This window comes from Sipha flava, unplaced genomic scaffold, assembly GCF_003268045.1.
Source record: "Sipha flava isolate LNK unplaced genomic scaffold, YSA_version1 39_pilon_pilon, whole genome shotgun sequence".
NCBI classification, from domain to species: Eukaryota; Metazoa; Arthropoda; class Insecta; order Hemiptera; family Aphididae; genus Sipha; species Sipha flava.
The window spans coordinates 1026274-1045838 of NW_020273107.1; the positions used below are offsets into that span (position 1 = coordinate 1026274).

A 19565-nucleotide genomic window follows, 5' to 3' on the forward strand; every position below is an offset into this window, starting at 1 on the left:
AATTCCCGAACGGCCTAGGCGGGTGTGTTTGGGTACTCGTCCCTACGCGTACAACGTAGATACGTAAATATTTAGAACATTTTGGGATGGCAAAAATATTCTCGGACAAAAAAATTATTTGAATCTGTGATTTTAAAAACTATCATTCAAACATCGCGCCCAAGGCGCAATCGTTCATCATCGTTCATGTAAAATGAAACGCGTTCTCTCCAAACACGGCGTATTATATCGTATCGTGGACATGTTTTTTTTTTCAATAATTTTATTTTAGAAGGAATTGAACGTTATGTTAAGTACTTTATTTTACTTTTGAATACCGCATTAATTTATTGAATACTTTTTTGATTCATTAGATTTAAAATGTATTTACATTTGTAATATTAGGTAATAATAAATGAAATATCGGTTCCCGTCTATTTACAGCTAAATTATATACATTTTTTGTTCCCAGGAAACGGTTTATCGATCGACGACGTCGCATCGTACGGTCTTCTTAGATTATATAGATTCTTATAATCTCTTGACTATATCAACACCAATTAGTAGAGTGTCATTGATCGAGCCGGACATGCTTCGCACTGCCAGTACTCGTACCACATGATTCGCGTGTCCAAGGAGGCTTGATATCGGTCCATCCTGATCCCTCCACCACCGCCTATCACAGTCCGGCCTCGAGTATCACCGATTATCGTGCGCGACAACATCGATGAGGGCGTACATCGGTGACTCGCCATTTTTCATTTTCAATTCATTCTTCTTCTTTTTTTTCTTTCTTCGCGTCGTGGTGTGTACGTTTTTTAACTTACAATTGCATAAAGAAAATATTCGACATTTACAATTGTAATTATTAACAATAAATGCAAGATTTATATTTTGGCGTTTTTCTAGGAATTGCAGTAGGCACCTATCGCCATCCACTTGCTACGGTCCTGCCGATACGTCACATGCACGAGAAAGCGAGCTTATTTATTAGCGCCGGAGAGTAATCAGACAAGTCGGTCGTTCAAACGCATGCAACTTTAATCGCTGATGAGCAGTGAGTAAACTCGCCCAAGGTAAATCGGAATTTTAGAGACGAACAGGAACTTAAAAAACTTTCTTATAAATATTTTGTTTATAATGGACGTTTGTAAGTAATTAATCGGACGATGAAACTAAATTGTAGAGTTAAAATGATCTTTTTATGATATGTTTTGTTTATCAGTGTTTTTTTTTTTTTACTATATATTTATGTTTGGTATATTGAAATACGTATAATTGCAAGGTATAAATAAAAAAAAAAATCTAATTTAGTGTGTTGATTTCAATTGTTGAACTAATAAAAATTACCGTTTACTTCGTTCTAATTAAATAATTAAGTTGTTGGATATATAAAAAAAAACCCAGTTACAAACGTAATCGGTTAATTGTTTATTTATCGTCATATGTTATTTTTCGAGAACCATCTCTTTTGTACTCTCCGTGTAGCAAGTGAAACGCATTTTTCGTTGATTTAAAATGATCACATTCATCCAGTTTTTTGTTTTGATCTTGGTAGCATGCCGGTGGACTTTGACGAACGCCGGCATCCAGCGCATAATCCCGACCAGTTACAGGACGCCATCGGATTATTTAGCATCGGTCGTTGGACGCGGTAAGGCCACGCCGATGGCCGTACGTCCGTTGGCTATGTCACGGATCCAAATTTACGTGAAGCAAGACTGGCTGGGAACGTCGATCGGTGGTACGAAATATTTTACATAACATTTTCAATAATTTTATCCAAAACGACAATCGCCAAATAAACGAAACCCGCCCGGAATTTTCTTGACGTTTTCCGTACGTGTGGGTCCACAGGATCGACGGGAACCGACGGCGGGTACACGGACGACCGGATCGTTCGGAGCCGGACGACGCCGTGTGGATGTTCGCGAACCCGTTGGTCGCAGCCAACGACCACCACCCAGGGGCCGCCGTGCCGTTGTCGTACGGCCACGACTCAACGCACTCTTCCGACGGCCACTCGCACCTGGCCGCCGCTGCCGACCCGCTGCACCGCATGCGACACTCCGGCCACGGCCACCGTTCGCACCTTGCCGCCCTGGAAGTATACCGTTCGTGTCTCACCGTTCACGACCACCGAAAGCCCGACGACGCGACCACCGCACCACTGTCCGCCTCCCGTGAACGACGACGGAGAAGATTTTCTTGATTTTCTCGTCGAAGAAGACACCGACGATGAGGACGACGACGTTCGCCGGCGCGTTACCACTGCGGCCGATTCTCCACCCACACCGCTGATCACGACCGTTTACCCTACCGCCACCACTGCCCGGTGCCCGGTCCGCGAACCAGTACCGCGGTCGCCGGTGACCGGAAGGTATCCGACGTCGCCAACACCGATCCGCCGCCGCCGCCCGTGCACGTGCGTTTGTCATCGGCCGGTGTTGTCGCCTACCCGTTCGCCGTCTCTTCACTACCAGCGAGCCGCGGCCGCCGCCGGTATCGCTGTCGGTCCGTACGACTAACGGAGGATATTAACCGGCCGGTTTAGGGGTTGGTCGCACGTCGTACGTATTAGTTAGTAACGTCTAATTTCTTTAGCTGTGATGAATGGAAATCCCATTGGCCAATCGCATCGTAGGGTCTTCTTAGATTATATAGATTCTTATAATCTCTTGACTTTATCAACACCAATTAGTAGAGAGTCATTGTTCGAGCCGGACATGCTTCGCACTGCCAGTACTCGTACCACATGATTCGCGTGTCCAAGGAGGCTTGATATCGGTCCATCCTGATCCCTCCACCGTCGCCTATCAAAGTCCGGCCTTGAGTATCACCGATTATCGTGCGCGACAACATCGATGAGGGCGTACATCGGTGACTCGCCACTTTTCATTTTCAATTCATTCTTCTTCTTTTTTTTCTTTCGTCTTTTATTTTTCTTTCTTCGCGTCGTGGTGTGTACGTTTTTAACTTACCATCGCATAAAGAAAATATTCGACATTTACAATTGTAATTATTAACAATAAATGCAAGATTTATATTTTGGCGTTTTCCTAGGAATTGCAGTAGGCACCTATCGCCATCCACTTGCTACGGTCCTGCCGATACGTCACATACACGAGCAAGCAAACTTATTTCTTAGCCGGAGAGTTATCGGACAAGTCTATCGTTCAACCGCATACAATTTTAATAGCTGATGAGCAGTGAGTAAACTCGCCCAAGATAAATCGGGGTATTAGAGACGTACAAGAACTTAAAAAACTTTCTTATAAATATTTTGTTTACAATTGTTTGTATTTAATCGGACGATAAAACTAAATTGTAGAGTTAAAATAATCATTTTATGATATGTTTTGTTTATCAGGGTTTTTCGGACGACGCCGTGCGGATGTTCGCGAACCCTTTGGACGCGGCCAACGACCACCATCCAGGGATCGCCGTGCCGTTGCTGTACGGCCACGACCTAACGCACTCTTCCGACGGCCATTCGCACCTGGCCGCCGCCGCCGACCCGCTGCACCCCTTGCAACACTCCGATCTCGACCACCGTTCGCACATTTCCGCCGCGGAAGTATACCGTTCGTGCCTCACCGTTCATGACCACCTAAAACGTGATGACGCGGCCACCCCACCACTGTCCGACTCCCGTGAATGACGACGGAGATTTTTTTGATTTCCTCGTCGAAGAAGACACTGACGATGACCACCAGTGCTTTGCCACCGCGGCCGATTCGCTACCCACACCGCTGACCATGGCCGTTTGCCCAACCGCCACCACTGCCCGGTGCCCGGTCCGCGAACCAGTATCGTGGTCGCCAGTGACCGGAAGATATCCGACGTCGCCAACATCGATCCGCCTCCGCCCGTGTACGTGCGTTTGTCGTTGGTCGATGTTATCGCCATTTCTTCCGTACCAGCGAGCCGCGGCCGCCGCCGGTCTCGCTGTCAATCCGTACGACTAACGGAGATGAACCGACCGGTTTAGGGGTTGGTCGCACGTCATACGGCAATTATTGTTCAATTACCCGGGACCAAAACCGAAACCGAAACGATCTAGTTCCGGCAGTGCAAACACTTGCATTTGAAAAAAAAATTGTGTGTCATACACATTAACCTAATTTTTCCTATCAGCCTCAACGATAAAATTGTCAATTTTCATGGGTTCCCTCAGTCATGTCGGTATAGCCGGAAACAAGCGAACTGATCACCTAACTGTTTCCACAAAATTCACAACGTTCCTTTTTCAATTATTTTTAATTTTGTGGTCCTTTTGATATTCGATATATCGATATAGCTTTTTTACGTTTGAACGGTATTTCGAGTTGTAGTCATTATGTAATACTGTTTTCGAAAAGCTGAATGACGTCATTTCAAGTAGAATGACAACTATACGATAAAAATAAATATTGTTATTTCATAAGTCTGACCGTTGTATTTTTTTCCCTTGTTTTACAGTGTCGCGCGAAAAAATATAAGTTTCCGATCGTTCAAATGTACACATACAAAATCATAAAGTCGAGTTCATGAATCAACATTGCTCGTTCGATTACGTTTTAGAGGACCATTTGCCACTGTGCAAAGGCGTGCGAAAATGTCCACTGCGCGTGTCCCATCTTCGTACCACTCGTTTTACTTCTGCACAGCGGACATTCACAATAGGTTACTGTTACTACGTCGTAGAACGTTCAAAAGTAATAAATTATTCATTGGACGCGCGGGGATGAATATTTATGGGCGAACGAAATCGTCAGAAACGCAGAAGTTTACCGGGAACGTCTCGGAAACAACGGTTTACGGGCGTTTTATGTCGTTACGTTTATTCGCTGCCCATCGAGCGTGTTTATGTGCACGTACTACATACGTATACAGGAGTGGAACTAGAGGAGAGAACACGGGGATTCATCCCCGGCCGTAAAATTGTAGAAGGAGTAATTTTTGTAATTATTAACAACTACTTGATATTTTTAACTTTGTTAAACTTAATTTTGTTAAAAGTCAACAAGTATGGTTGTACGTTTATTATTAGAAAAAAATTCTCGACAAGAATACTTGATTATTGGTCTACTGTAGGGCATAATTTTAACGTTTTCCCCGGGCGTACAAACTCCTGAGTCCACCTTAGGGTGTATGAATAATATTTCGAAAACTTCGGCACTAACTAAATGTTGACGAGTAACGGCGTTGGTAAACGCACGAGCTTCTACCGTGATCATTACCTACCTTCCGGTGATTATGGTTGCGGTGGTTACTTACTACGTCCGTTTATAATATTGAATGAAATGGTATGGAGTACGAAAATTCAGCCTGTGGTTCTTAAATGTGCATTATGCGATTTATAACGCACGGCAAACGTATATGTTGTAGTGTTATATTTTTCAGTCTCATTTGAAGTTATAAACATTCGTAAAGGATTAAAATTTAGTTTATTCGAACGTAGCGAGAAAAACAATTGTCGATCGTATCGATAGCATTTTTTTAGGTTAATATCCATATTTTTTTATTGCGCATATATATATATAGGTATTTATGTTTGTATTCATATTTACCAATACACCACTGCTCGTGAGTGAATATCGTCGTTATCTTCGGACACGTATAATATTTTGGAACGAACAACAGTATAAGAATTTATACAACCTATGTAACCGGGAAATTCGAGAAAAACCAACGCATAGTCGTAGACACACATGCACGCGTTGTTTACCTTGTTTACGTGCGCATGTGTTCGTGATTTATTACGTTTGCATGGATATTTATAGACACACGCAGGACGATGAGACAAATCCGATAGTATAAATATAATATTATGTATACTTTTTTTGTTTTGTTTTGTTTCGTAATCGAATTCGAAATCCCCTCGTGTACGGCAACAATCAGTATCGCGAGATAGCGATGTGATGTGGTCGCGGTGGCGGTTTTTATGCAAATCGAAAGGCTGACAGAAATATTCACCTGAAATCAATTGTGGGAATAGGTACGTATACATGCGTGTATTCATTTTTTTTTTCATTCACGCTTTACGGCAATCTCATTTATATTGTTGGCGTGATAAAACATCAGTGTCATCTCGGCGACATGCAATATCACTCGGCCGGGAACAAATAACGTTTACTGAACGATTCAATTTATAATTTTATTTTATTATACCTATACACGTCACGCGCACGCACACACCCTCTAAATCTATTGGAAGTATCGTGGGGTCCTGACGATGGTTTGACGTACACCTGTTTATATACGGGCCAGGAGTGACCAAATTTTCTAGACTTCCGAGTTATTCTAGGCCGTCACGATCTACCGGAAGAAAAAAAAAGGTTGTCGCTGAGCGAATATACGTTTCACTTGCGTGCATGCGTATGCATTTTCTTTATTTCTTTCGTTTATTAAATATTAATAAGTAATGACTAACAATGAATTTTAAAATTGTACGTAGCATGTGTTTTAGTATATTTTTCATCGATTGATACGAACGCGATGAATAATATCGATAATTAATACGGAGTATCCATTATATATACCTACTACTACTCGACCACGGGGTACAATTTCATTTTTTATGGTTATTAATTAACATATATTGCTTTATTAATTTGATTTTTATATTCACCGGTTGAACTAAAATATAAAAAAATGTAAAAAAAGTAAAATAAGAATTGAAAGGGAATCGCGGATTCGACCTGTTGGTCACCCCTGATGTATACCATACATTCGTATATGTATATATACATTTAAAAATTTTACCCTTTATCGTTCTTAACCCTATTCCCACACGATTTTTCCGTAGTATAATAATATGTGACAATAGCTCTACGCCATATCTTAACTGCAAGGCATTCTACGAATTTCTACCACACCTCGTTCATTTTCTATATTTGCGGCTGTATAAAACGTTTTGTATTTCGAGACGTTTCACGAAGATGCGCGTCAAAGTCCTATAAATGTACCATATCTACGAGCCATTTGGTATATTGAACTTTTTGTCATGTCGCAATCAATCATCAGTTGTCGGACTTATATTTGTTCTATATGTTTTATACATGTGCCGTATATGACGCACAGAAAATCAACCACATTAACGGTTTGTTTCATTTCGGAAATTTGTACACTTCAAGTCTCAATTTCCATAAACGATAAGTGTCGTACGTGATCACTCGTTCGCGTTGTGTTGAGTTTATCTTTCCCTTCACCATGTACAATACAAAATTCAGAAACGCGTTTTAATCAAACAGTTACGAGATTATATTTATTTATTTATGTCTGTTCTAATCGAGAATAAAATAAAATAAAATGTATCTATTTATAAATAAAGGTATTTACCGAAAGTTTAAATCGAAAAATACTAAACAATAATCAGCATGTATAATACAATATTATATGCTTACATGGCCTTATGGTTTTCACAATAATTCAAATTTTATGAACCATAACATTTCTCATTCGTCGACACTCGAATGTTTAACTAATACTTTCGTCTGATTCGGTGACTACCCGAATTGCTTTTCAAAAAGTTAGGTCGCACGGTCTATGACCGGCTTTTGAAAATGAATTTAAAAATGTACGATATTATAGTTCCTGTTCGAATATACACACGCTGTAGGATCATATTATATATGTGTATTTGTGTATGATTATTGTTTTGTTCCTTCAAAAAATACTAGGGGTCGTAGTCGTACACGGTTATTAGAGTACACGTGTATCCGCGTTACGTGTACACGTATAATAAATCTATTAATATCCGTGTTTTCAATACACGGGTATTTCTTACTGATACACGTGTATTTAATACCCGTTACCCGTGTAATTATACCATCTCGTATTACCCGATAAGTAAATATCAGACACCCGTTTAGTTATTAATGCAGGGTAATTAAAGGTATATTTCAAGGTATATAATTATTCAAATATTGGTATGAATCTTGTTTGGCTTTCACAGAAATTGGCAATTTTTTTTAAACTAAGTGGATATTTCACTCTTATAAAAATGATTTTAACTTGAATACTTTATTACACCTACTTAATTATTTAATATTACTTAATATTACTTAATAATTAAGAATTATTACTTAATTAATTAAGAATTACTTAATATTTTGACTTATTCTATCATAATTTATATAAAATATATTCTATAAATGCCATCGCTCTGGCGCATACGAATTGCGTCCCTAAATTATATTTTGTCCGAGTTGCATCCGCGGTTAGGTTAAGGTTAGGTTAAGTATATAATAATTTCAAAATCTTATATCTTTTATTATTTAGAAATATAATATATAAATGTTATGAATGTTATGACTTAGGTTCAAATTATGTAATTCATTAAAATTCTACGTTATCGTTATTTGTAATATTATTTTATATACGATAATTTCAAACTGGTTTTAATTTTAAACAAACAAACCCAAAGTTGTTTTATTGCCATCTTCACGGCTTTGATAACTTATATAATTATTTTGTCAATTTGAAGAATATTTTATATTGTGCGTCTGTGACGTCCACTGTTTTACGCAACGCATTGCAGTTTTAATATTTTGGTTTGAAAGATGAGTTATCAACCAAAAAGTTGGGTGTGGCAATATGGTAAACGTCAAGGTAATAGGGCTATTTGTAATTTATGTGATGATAATTCAAATGAAGAGTTTAGTAGTGCTGGAGGATCAACAGGATCATTCGGTAGACATTTAAAAGTAATACATAACGTACATTAATAAATAATAATAAAATTCATAATACAATTGCTATAAAGAAATTTAATATTTAATAATAGAGAAATCTCAATTATTACAATACAAAAACGTGGAGAATAAAATACATGGGTAATGTCGGGTATTTAGCTACACAGGTAATGCGGCGTGTAATAAAATACACGTGTATTTTATTTACACGGACCTTAATCCCGTTTCAGATAATAACACGTGTACCCGTGTAATTCATTACACGTGTAATGGCGAGCACTAAAAAATACTACTACAAAATAAGTACCATAAAATTAATTTTAATAATTCTGTTTTGATTATTTTTATTTCGATTGAATAAACATGGTTCTGGAATTATTTTTATAAAGAATTTATTTATAAAGGTGGTTTTTTTTGTTTAACGTTATTTTTACTCTCAATAGTAACTGGTCACACCAAATTTATCAATTTTGGTCAGTAAATTATATTTTCTACTATTTAATTGTTATCTAACAATTAACTAACGTTTGATAAACTAATACGTGTTAAAATGTTTTGTTCAATCATTATTATATATTCAGGTTATCATCAATATACTGGTTATCAAATAAATGGTACACTTGCAGTAAAAGTTGATGAGGATAATTCTAATGAACTACTCATAATTATAATAATTCTCATAATTCCTGATAGATTATGGTAGATCAAGAAACGTAATTTATACCAACAATAAAAGAAGAAGACCAACGGCATAGAATCAAGAACATTGTTGCAAGCCAATTATTAAATCAAAGACTAGAAAAAGAATAATAATTTAATTTTAGTTGATATTACCCAACATGATGATATTGTTATCACAGTCATCTCGTGTTTGATAAGATAATATTCGTTTTACACGGAAACTCGGTAAATATATGTATAAATATACATAAAATACATACTTATGTATATAAATACATGTGCGAAATGTATACGAAACAATAATTGTTGTACGTTAGCAATGTTGGCATAAATTTGAGTTAAAGAAAATATAATATATTCGTGTTTGTTTGTTATACAAACAATAAAATAAACTGTCGACAATGCAGTAAATTATTAATTGTATAGCATATATAATAAATTATACTGTAATAAAACTGATAGGCGGGAAAAACGGCCGTCCCTTATTTGGCCACGAAACGTATACAAAGGGCTGTGTACTACGTTTCGCCTTTTTCAAAATTCTCTCTCCCTCTCCGAGTGTCTCTCACACGTGCACGCAATGTAACAAACCACACGAACATTCGGATGATGGTATCACGTAAAGCGCCATTCTTCTTGTTGTTAGTATTATTATTATTAATGGCGATAAATTTAAAAATTCAATTCCCTCGCGTCCACAGCGTGCACTAATAAATAACATATTTTTCGAGTGCTTTCGGAGTGAGTTTTCGGAAATCGGGTGGTTCAGTCCTCTGTGACGTATGCACAGCTACGCGAATAACGAACCGTCACCGTTACTACGGGACGTGTTATCGTCACTCGGAACGAGTCCTGCATGACATCGAGCTGTGTTGTGGACGATTGACAGAAATGGTCTGATCGTCACATCCTCAATAGCGTAGGCCTCACATGTCTTGCTTATACTAATACATGTATGTATATTTATTTAATTACACTATACCCATTATTCACCAAAGAAGTTGTTTCGTTTTGTTGTCGTTTTACATATTTTGATAATTCATTGGTTATGTTATTATAATAATAATATCGTAAACCAATTTCAAATTTAAGTGTTAACTATTCATAATATATACAGAAATATTTCAGTGAACACATTTTCGACCATCTTAAAAATTTGGTGCTCGGGACGATTGTGACCATAGTCTCTTCCCTTAAATGTGGTCCTGAGAGTACGGATTTCGGACGGGAGATCCGTATTCTAAAATAGACCTAATAACACAAAATACAATGAAACGATCTAAGGCATTTGAATTTAGACGAATTGTGTTTAATAAATCCTAAAACTTTCAAAGATTTTTTCACAAAATATTCAATGTGTTTACACATATTTAAATAATTGGTTTAAGTTATTCCTAGATGTATAATCGAAGAAACTGAATTAAGTTGAACATAATTTATAGAGTACATAAAAATGATACGCTCATTGGGTCTGAAAAAAACGCATTAAACAACGCTTATCAGTTCATTTTTATTCAGCCACATACCCCAATCCTGACACCAATTAGACAGAATATTTAGTTCATCTCGAAGGACTTGACAATCATCCAGCGAAGAAATACGGATAAATATTTTTAAATCGTCCGCAAAGAACAGAGTGCGGTATTTCTTAAGAACAAATGACAATCATTAAATTATTGATATTGCAGTCGGGCATATTTATACAAATTTTAAATTAAATACATTTCTATTTTTCGAAAACCGATGAACGCATGATGTTTTGGGGTCGTGAAAAAACACTCCTACGAACTCATACGACTCCCAGTTCACGCAACTGGGCGTAATGTATTCATATAATACTACTACCACTACTAATAATAATAACATTATCAGTTATAAATAAGTTATGTGCTCGAGGGTGACGTTGGGAGCGAGTATAAGTTAATCTCGGAGTTCAATGCGCCGTGGCGCACAATACAGACCTCTTGATTTGAAAAGTTTTGACACTCGTTTCCCGCAAGCGAACCTCGGACAGCGGAACGTTTCACCGCGTTATTATTACTCGTTGCATTCGGCCGAGAATCCCTTCTCGAAAATCCCGTCTGCGAAACAAGCCCGTGTAATCGGATGCTCATGGTTAGTTACATCGGTGTTTTCGAGTTGAGTGTGAAAATCATTACTTAGGTCGAATTGCGTGCGGGGAGTGCGAAAAAATCATACTTAAAACCAATTTGAAAATAATAATACACAGGTATATCAGTCAAAAAGTTGAAAACAATTATCGTACATATAATAAATAAAACCTGCAGCCGTGCAGGTGCACGAAAACCGGTCGTCTGCTCAAAGTTTACGCCCGCGATTCGGGCCTGTCCCGAAAAATACTCGCACGCGACTTCACCCTGTCACAAAAAAAAAAAAAACTGTTACCGCAATTCGGTTGTTGACTAAAAGTGGTCATTTCTTTTGGTACGCAATTCGGATGGCTGCCTCTACTGAAGGCGTCCAAATCGCCGAAGAAATTGTTGACGATCTGACTCCGGTAATGTTTCGTCGGGTCCCCGAAACCGTGCGCAATGTTTGTACACCCGAGCACCACAAGAAATCGATGGAAGAACTCGTACTGTAAGGCGGTTAGAAGGCCCACCACTAGCCGGTTCGAGAAGCAAGAATAGTGGCAGGGGCCAAAAACCCCGGGTTGACCAACCGATGTCAACTAAAAACCTAGTCGGTACCACGGGAGGGGTAGCCCCACCGCACGCCGGACTGGCCTAGCCACTCCGGATCCGGTGCCCCCAAGGTTGAGGAGCCTACCTCGGCTGAAACGTGGTGGCAGTGGCACAGCGCGAGATAGTAACAAAACCACAACACCCAGTGAAAACCGCGGGTCCCAACACGGTTCTCACGTCCGCGGCTTGAAAGGGTACGAGCGCAAGCTCGGTGCTGGTGGTCCATATGACGACCCGGGCTCCTTGATTACGCCTTGGGGTTCGTTTCGACCGCGTCTCTTGAGTAACACCTCGCGTTAATAGAAGGTGCGCGGGCGATAAGGCCTCGGCCACAAAACCGGATCCCGTGTAAGGCGGTTAGGTTACGTTTGAATGTTGGTAGCATAATTTCTTTCTGGTGTACGTCTGTTTGTGAATTTGTAGGCACTGAAAAACTTAATTCAACTTGTATTACAAACATTGGTATACGATTAAAATCACAAGTCCCCCTATAACTTATGTGCATTTACATTATACAATTTATTGTTATTAATTACAGAAAACTAAAAACAAATAATACCTAACAGTTACTGAATAAAAGTAAAAAGAGTAAAGACTATTAAATATATATATATATATATATATATATATAAAAAAAAAAAAACAAACTTCAAAATACTTCACAGGACTCCAATTCAAAACGGGCTACAGGTTAAGATATCAGTATAATATTTCTTACTGACTATATTATTCTATGTTATATTTATTATTTTCTCATTGATAAAATTAACAACTAAGCCGATACAATCGAACAACAATTTACGGACAATAATCGATATTTACGATTAAGCAGTCAAGTTTTCGTGATTTTCAAGATACTTTGTTCTTGGTAATTATTTATTTATATTCGCGGTTTAAATTTCTCGGGCAATGTGTTCATTGTTTGGTATTCCATATTGCCCGTAACCTTTATAAACCGTTTGTTCATTTATTTATATTTAAACACTATTTCTGTTTTGGTATTACATTATTTTAAATTTGTGTTCAATGTATCATTAATCTTGAAAAAAAATTCCTAGTTCAAAAGGTCAGGTGGGTCAATTAAGGTTTTAAAGGAACAAATTTCTTTACAAGGTAGAACGAACTTTTAACGTTCTAGTTTTACAACAAAATGTTACCTGAAATTTGAGAACATTTCTGGAGCCTGTAAATAGCACAAACTTCATTTAATTATTTCGAAACTATGATGCGTCTTTAAGTAAATAATTAATATCGTTCAACGGGAAATTCGTTGAAATATCTAATTTCGTCAAAACATTCCAATAATATTTAATTTTTTTTTTTTTTTGTTTCAACTACCATTAAAACTTTATCAAAAATCTTGTATCATTATTTTCAAATTCTAAGTAGGTATGAAAAATGAAAATCTTATTAATTTTTTTAATTTTTTATTCCGACTTAACACGATTTTTACAATTTTGTCAAAACGTAAAATTTTATTTTGAAACTAAACTTAATATTTTTAATTAATCAGAAATCGATATGCACAACGAACGTTGCGTTACATATCCAAGACTTTTTGCCTAACCAAAACTATTTACCGAGGTTTTCCAAAAAGAGCTAAACAAACTAGAACTTTTAAATCATCATTTCATGTGCACGCGCCTGACGCAAAGCGTATACGCGGAGATCACTTTTACGACGGCCCGCAAGGTCCCCGACACCGTGGATGTCGTCTACACCGTTACTGCATTGCGTCTGGCCAGAGTAGTTGAATGCGTGCGAAATAATACAGGGGGAATACCATTACTGTTATTATAAACCGCGGAGAACCCGCTTGGGACATGTGCACCAAGCTGTATACGATGTAATATATTCAAAGTGGTGCATACGAGAATACGCATATTATTATACATTATGTTCGGCAGCGAGTCTGTAAAGTTCGAAATCGACTCGACGCGTACCATGCGCACGATATTCGTTTATTATCCGGATCGAAAATTTACCGTAAACGGTGCATCAGTCGCTCGCAAAACAGTAGCAAAACAGTCGACCGTACCAGATTCTTGTTTTCCATCGCGACGAGGAAAAAGAAAGAAAAAAAAAGACCTAATCGTTAAAAAATTAAATTTCTCTCGTCCGCTTGTTACCTCCATTGTTTTTATAATTATTTTTACTATCGCGTCCACCGAAGTTAACGAGGGTTGACCGTCCTAATCCATTGACCATTTGCCGCCCGTTCCAGTTCGTAAAAACGATAGAAAATAATTATTGTGAAAAATTAAGAAGACTGATGGAAAAAAATACTACACATCGTATTATATTATTCGTAAGCGCGATTCCGTTGTATGTTACGTTTAACCAAAACGGTTAGACGGACGTTTCGAACGAACCTGACCGGAGGTACAAATGTCCGTACGACGTTCTACCTGGAAAAATATGTTTCTAAAAAGATCGACCGGTCGGCAATGATTAAAGTGGCAAAAAAAGACTGGGTGAGACTCTAACCCGCAAATCATTCTCAGCGTTCCATATATTCCCATGTAATAACTAGGTAATTAACTGTAAATAGGTATAAAATACTAAAAAAAAAATATTAAAAAACGTTTATTTATAAATATATAATTTATAATGCATGTTCAATACGAGTTGGTTTTTTTCTAGAACACTTATCTACACCTATAGTGGCATCAAGTGAATCACAAAGCTAATTTTTCAACTGTCTTGTTGCGTATTATTATTTCTAACAAACGGTCGAGCGATCGTAAGCTCTTCGGAGAAATATTAAAGATGTTTTATAAGCGCTGTAACGGGTAGGGAAATAGAGTTCAGTTCCTCCCAGAGACGTATTCAGAAATTTGACGCCCGGGTGCTAACGTTTTTCTGCCCCCTTATTTATGTTTTAAAAAAGGTTTTTCGTCGACAATTTTTGTCCCCCCCTCCCATGAATATTTCCAATCTTAGAATATTATCTCAAATTAAAAAAAAAAAAATTAACCAATTTATATTATTGTTCATCAACATAAAATAGGTTATGTAAAAATCTGATGCCGCTCCTAAAAAAATTCCACCCGGGGCGATCGCACCCTCTAGCCTCCCCTAAATACGTCACTGGTTCCTCCCCCAACTTTAAGCCCTGCCGGTTGGCGTCGTTCTGTACGGTCTCGCCTGGTGTAGAGATTAACCGTGATCGATCGACCAACCAGGACCATCCCAAGGTTTTTCGGGGCTAGGGGCAAATTAATTTGGGAGCCCTTCGACTATAATAATAAGTTATGATGAATAAAATACTCACTGAGAATAATGAAATTTTTGCAAACGTATCTATCCAAACCGTAACAAATCAAGCTCATTTAAATCCATGTACTGCATTACACACTTATATAATAGAATCGAATATTGTTCATATTATTTATAATTTAATCGCGCGACGTAATCGGAAAAGTCGCTGCATGCTTAAACGCGCGCGACTTTGATAGCCGACACGCTTTATTGTTAATTATTATACATCAAGATTTTATGGGGATCCTCAAAAAATATTCCAACAAAAGGACCTGGGGCAAAATTATCTCGTTGCCCACCCCCTCTGAACAGCCCTGCGACCGATTCTCCTCCAGGGTTGATCATTGCGCTTCGATTCGAGTTGATCCGTGCCAGTTGCACGCCAAAGCGGATACCTACGTACGATATGCGTACCACTTGCCGGTAGCCGTTCCGTCTCGGAAACAACCGACGACCCGGACCGGAAGTGTCGCAGGGACGACGGTCAAATTTCGCGTACCCGTCAAACGTTTGCCGAACCGACAACACTACTCCGGTATCCTCGTTTCCTAACCTTTAGACCGAGGTCGGCTTGCGTTCTGCGTGAAATTGTATGTGCATCGCAATCGACTTCGAGACGAACAAAGCGGTACTGTAAAAAATACGGCGAAACGAGAAAATACGAGGGAAAAAAATTGAATAAACATTACTCAATGAACGAACGGTTATCTCATTACGTACGCCACGTTTTTATTTAACCCACGTATTATTCGATCAAACCTTTCCCTAGTCGTTTTGTATTCCGTACGATTACGCCCATGCGACGGAATAATTCTCTCGCGCAGACGGCTACGCCATCTTCCAAGCACGCACGATAACGATGACACGGTAGTGTTAAGCCCAGGAAACGGTCCTTTATGCGCTCTTATAGATCAGGGATGGGCAACTCAAAGTCATTAGAGGGCCGATTTTTAGAAAATTAAAATCTAGCGGGCCAAAGCACAGGAAAAAAATGAAGGTCATTCAAAATAATGAATTTTAATTAGCATTTATATACACCGAAATAATAAATTCAACACGCACGACTGTACGATAATAATGGTACAAAGAAACTGATATAGTTGAATAGTTCGCTATGTTTGAAAGTTATACGTATACATATGACATTTAGATATTTAACAAAGTTTAACACCTGGTAACAATTATTACATCGATAAGATAGAGTACCGTAAAACAGGGTGAATAGAAAGACTTTTCAACTTTAAAAGCTTATATATTTGAAATGGAAATAACAAAACAGTATATTAATGGCTTCAAATTTAGGTCTTTGAATATACAATATAATCATTAAAAATGAAAAGTCTTAAATTTCAAAATGTAATTTATATTTATTTTTAAGTATGCTGTTTCTATACAAACTCATGTATGGGTAAATAGAAACATACATATAAATTTAATATGTTTTGTTATTCATTCTGTTTGATTGTTATTTGAAACAGTTTTTGAAGTTTTAAAAAATACAACAATATTTCAATACAAATTATATATATATATTTATTTTTAACATAATTAACACAACAAAATAAATGCTTTTTTTTTAAATATTAAAATAATAAGCCAATCAGTCTTTTGGTTGCCTTATATGAATATAAAATAACTAGTTTTTTAGTTGAGACAGTAAATAAATAATATAAATAAAATTTAAATAAATTTAGTTGCTGAATCTTTTAAATAATAATAACTAATAGCCATTATGTTACATACAATACTAACATATATAATATAGACAATACATTTTAAAATTGTATGATATAATTTGAAAAAAGCTCGCGGGCTGACAATTGCCCCACCCTGCTATAGAACGATATAATCGAAACGGTCCTGTGACTATTAGACCGGCCGCACGTTCCAAAGTTTTCGTTTCGGAGGAACTTTTACGCAAAAACGAGACGCGACAGTTTAACGAATACGAGCGACGGGCAGGATAGAAAGCAGCACCCGACTACCGTATCACATGCTCGAGGACTAGGGACTATGAAATGAAAACATCGAGCGTGTTGCGCGTCCCTCGCGGATTTAGTTTATCGTATAAGCGCATAGGTGTCGGAGCCTTGGAAGGGATGTTTTTTTTTTTAGTAGGCGATCATGGTACGAAGTCTCGCAGTCCTGAGGAATTTAATTTCGGATTCAGCCCGATGGATGAATCGTCAAAACGGTTTTAAATCGTATAGCCAACGACTTGCGAACCTTATCACACGCATGATATTATAACAGGTATATCAATGCTTTCCTCCGTCGATCCGGTCGAACACTGAAAATCCAGTCGTCCGGGGCGTCCTGTCACAGATTCGTAAACAGCAAATATAATGTTAGCTTTACACTCTCACGAGCTTGCATGAGGTTGAACGAGCCTCGTGGCCTCTGACTTGCGACCAAGAAAACCGACAACGAACAGAGCGCGCACGAAATGACACGAGTGGAGTCGACTACGCTCTCATGCTCGCGCTGTCTCGACGAGAGCTAACAGAATGGAATATAGTACACGTGCATCGGAACGCTGTAACAGGGCTGGCGAACTTATGACACGTTGACCAAATTTTAATGGCGCGAGCAAAAAATTGAAATTATTAAAAATTGTAAATAAAAAATAAAAATAAAATTATACATATTTTAAAAATGACAATGTAACGATTGTTGTTATTCCTTATGCTTTCGTATACCTTGTCAACTTATGGTTATGAAAACCATGACGAATTAAATCAAATCGAAGGAAATAAATGTTTTGACCAATTCAATGAAACGATTGCTGTTTGTGTTTCACTAAAGAATCATTAAAAATCAAAAAAAAAAAAAAAATCTGTGATTTTATTTTTATTCTTAGGAAATATAATTTTCTTCGGGCACACGAACGATTTTCAAATCCTTAATTGGAATAATTTGGCACTCGTACCGAAAAAGGTTCGCCGTCCATGCGCTATAACGTCGTAATTTGTACAACACACAGTAACGCTCCGCGATTCGACACGCGGTGGACGATCTTTCGAACAACGCGCATGCACTTGTTGTTTACGACGTTAATGTTTTAACACGTGGGGCGAGGGTGGTCGACACCGGGTTAATGGTATCGTGCGGCCCTGCGCACGGTTCAGTGTTTTTCTTCCGGCCGATCCGATATTCTTACAACGGACGAGCTTAGCGGGGCGGCGACGGTCACACGACTTCACGACACACCGCCCTCGTTCCAAAACCGCACTCAGGAGCGCACAAAATAATCGTATATCAGACCTCAAGGAAGTCATTTTCTGTTTTTTTTTTTTGCAATCCGTCCAACACTTGATTGCTTCCGGTAGCATGACCTTCCGATCATGTCAAGTCTTTTCAACGGAGAACCATTACGAATCGATCACATTTAATAATTATTACGGGGTCTCCGTAAAATAAAATATAATACAGAAACGACCCAAAGTACTACAGAGATAATTATTTTTCTTTTTTAACGACGAAAACGATATTTCGTTCTGCGAAGTTCAAACTGGGAGTGTGACGAGGCTAGTAGGGAAGGCCATATGCCCACTTTTCACTGATAAACCTTAATTTCTCCTGAAAACATATATTTGTTATGTTTTTTTTTTTTTTTAAAGAAATAAATTTAATTTATAGCAGATTTAAATCCTGCGTTATTTTTTCCAAACCCTTTAGTTTTCTATTAGTTTCTATTAGTTTTCAAATAAAATACTATTTTTGAACTAATAATTTATGAACACACACGAGTACCTACTTATAATATTTAATTTTCATAAAAAAAAAGCAATTTTTAATTGTTTCACGCGCCATTTAGGCGCTTCGCAGCTTCCACCAAAGTTTTCCAAAGTTCTTGTTTTTCTGTATCCTCAATACTCGCTCCAATTCTCAATCTTTTTAAGTCATCTCTTACTCGATCCATCCATCGTTGACGCGGCCTTCCCACTGGTTGTTTTTTATTTGGCTTGTTAATGCGAGCTTGTCTGATCAATCTTCCCTCTGCACGCCATACATGGCGATATGATGGCCAGCCCATTCAAGTCTTTTTGATTTTAAAAAATCTTGTATATTTAGAGTATTATACAGTCTGCTTAAGTCTGCATTTTTCTCCGCTCGTATAAACCAGTAATTGGATTTAACACAGGCCCATAGATTTTTCTAAGTACTTTCTTTTTGAAAGTCAATAGTTTGTTCTCATCGCCCTGCGTCATGGACCATGTTTCACATCCGTACATGACAATAGAGCGTAAATAGGCGATGT

At 37.8% G+C, this 19565-nt stretch overlaps 2 protein-coding genes across 2 annotated transcripts in view; one reads left to right on the forward strand and one right to left on the reverse strand.

Annotated features, from left to right (window-relative positions):
* The window catches only part of LOC112688603, a 42114-nt gene extending 22774 nt beyond the window's left edge, over positions 1-19340 (reverse strand). The window contains exons 1-2 of the mRNA XM_025561880.1: positions 19115-19340; positions 11745-11963 (exon numbers count right to left, since the gene is read on the reverse strand). Coding sequence (XP_025417665.1) covers positions 11745-11963; positions 19115-19340 — 445 coding nt within the window. The remainder of the gene's footprint in view (positions 1-11744; positions 11964-19114) is intronic.
* LOC112688592 (mucin-2-like) lies at positions 1379-3442 on the forward strand. Its single transcript, XM_025561869.1, has 4 exons — positions 1379-1723; positions 1837-2549; positions 3043-3188; positions 3350-3442. Exons 1-2 carry the CDS (start codon positions 1498-1500, stop codon positions 2505-2507), a joined length of 897 nt encoding a protein of 298 aa, XP_025417654.1. The 5' UTR covers positions 1379-1497; the 3' UTR covers positions 2508-2549; positions 3043-3188; positions 3350-3442.
* Positions 19341-19565: the final 225 nt, after the last annotated feature.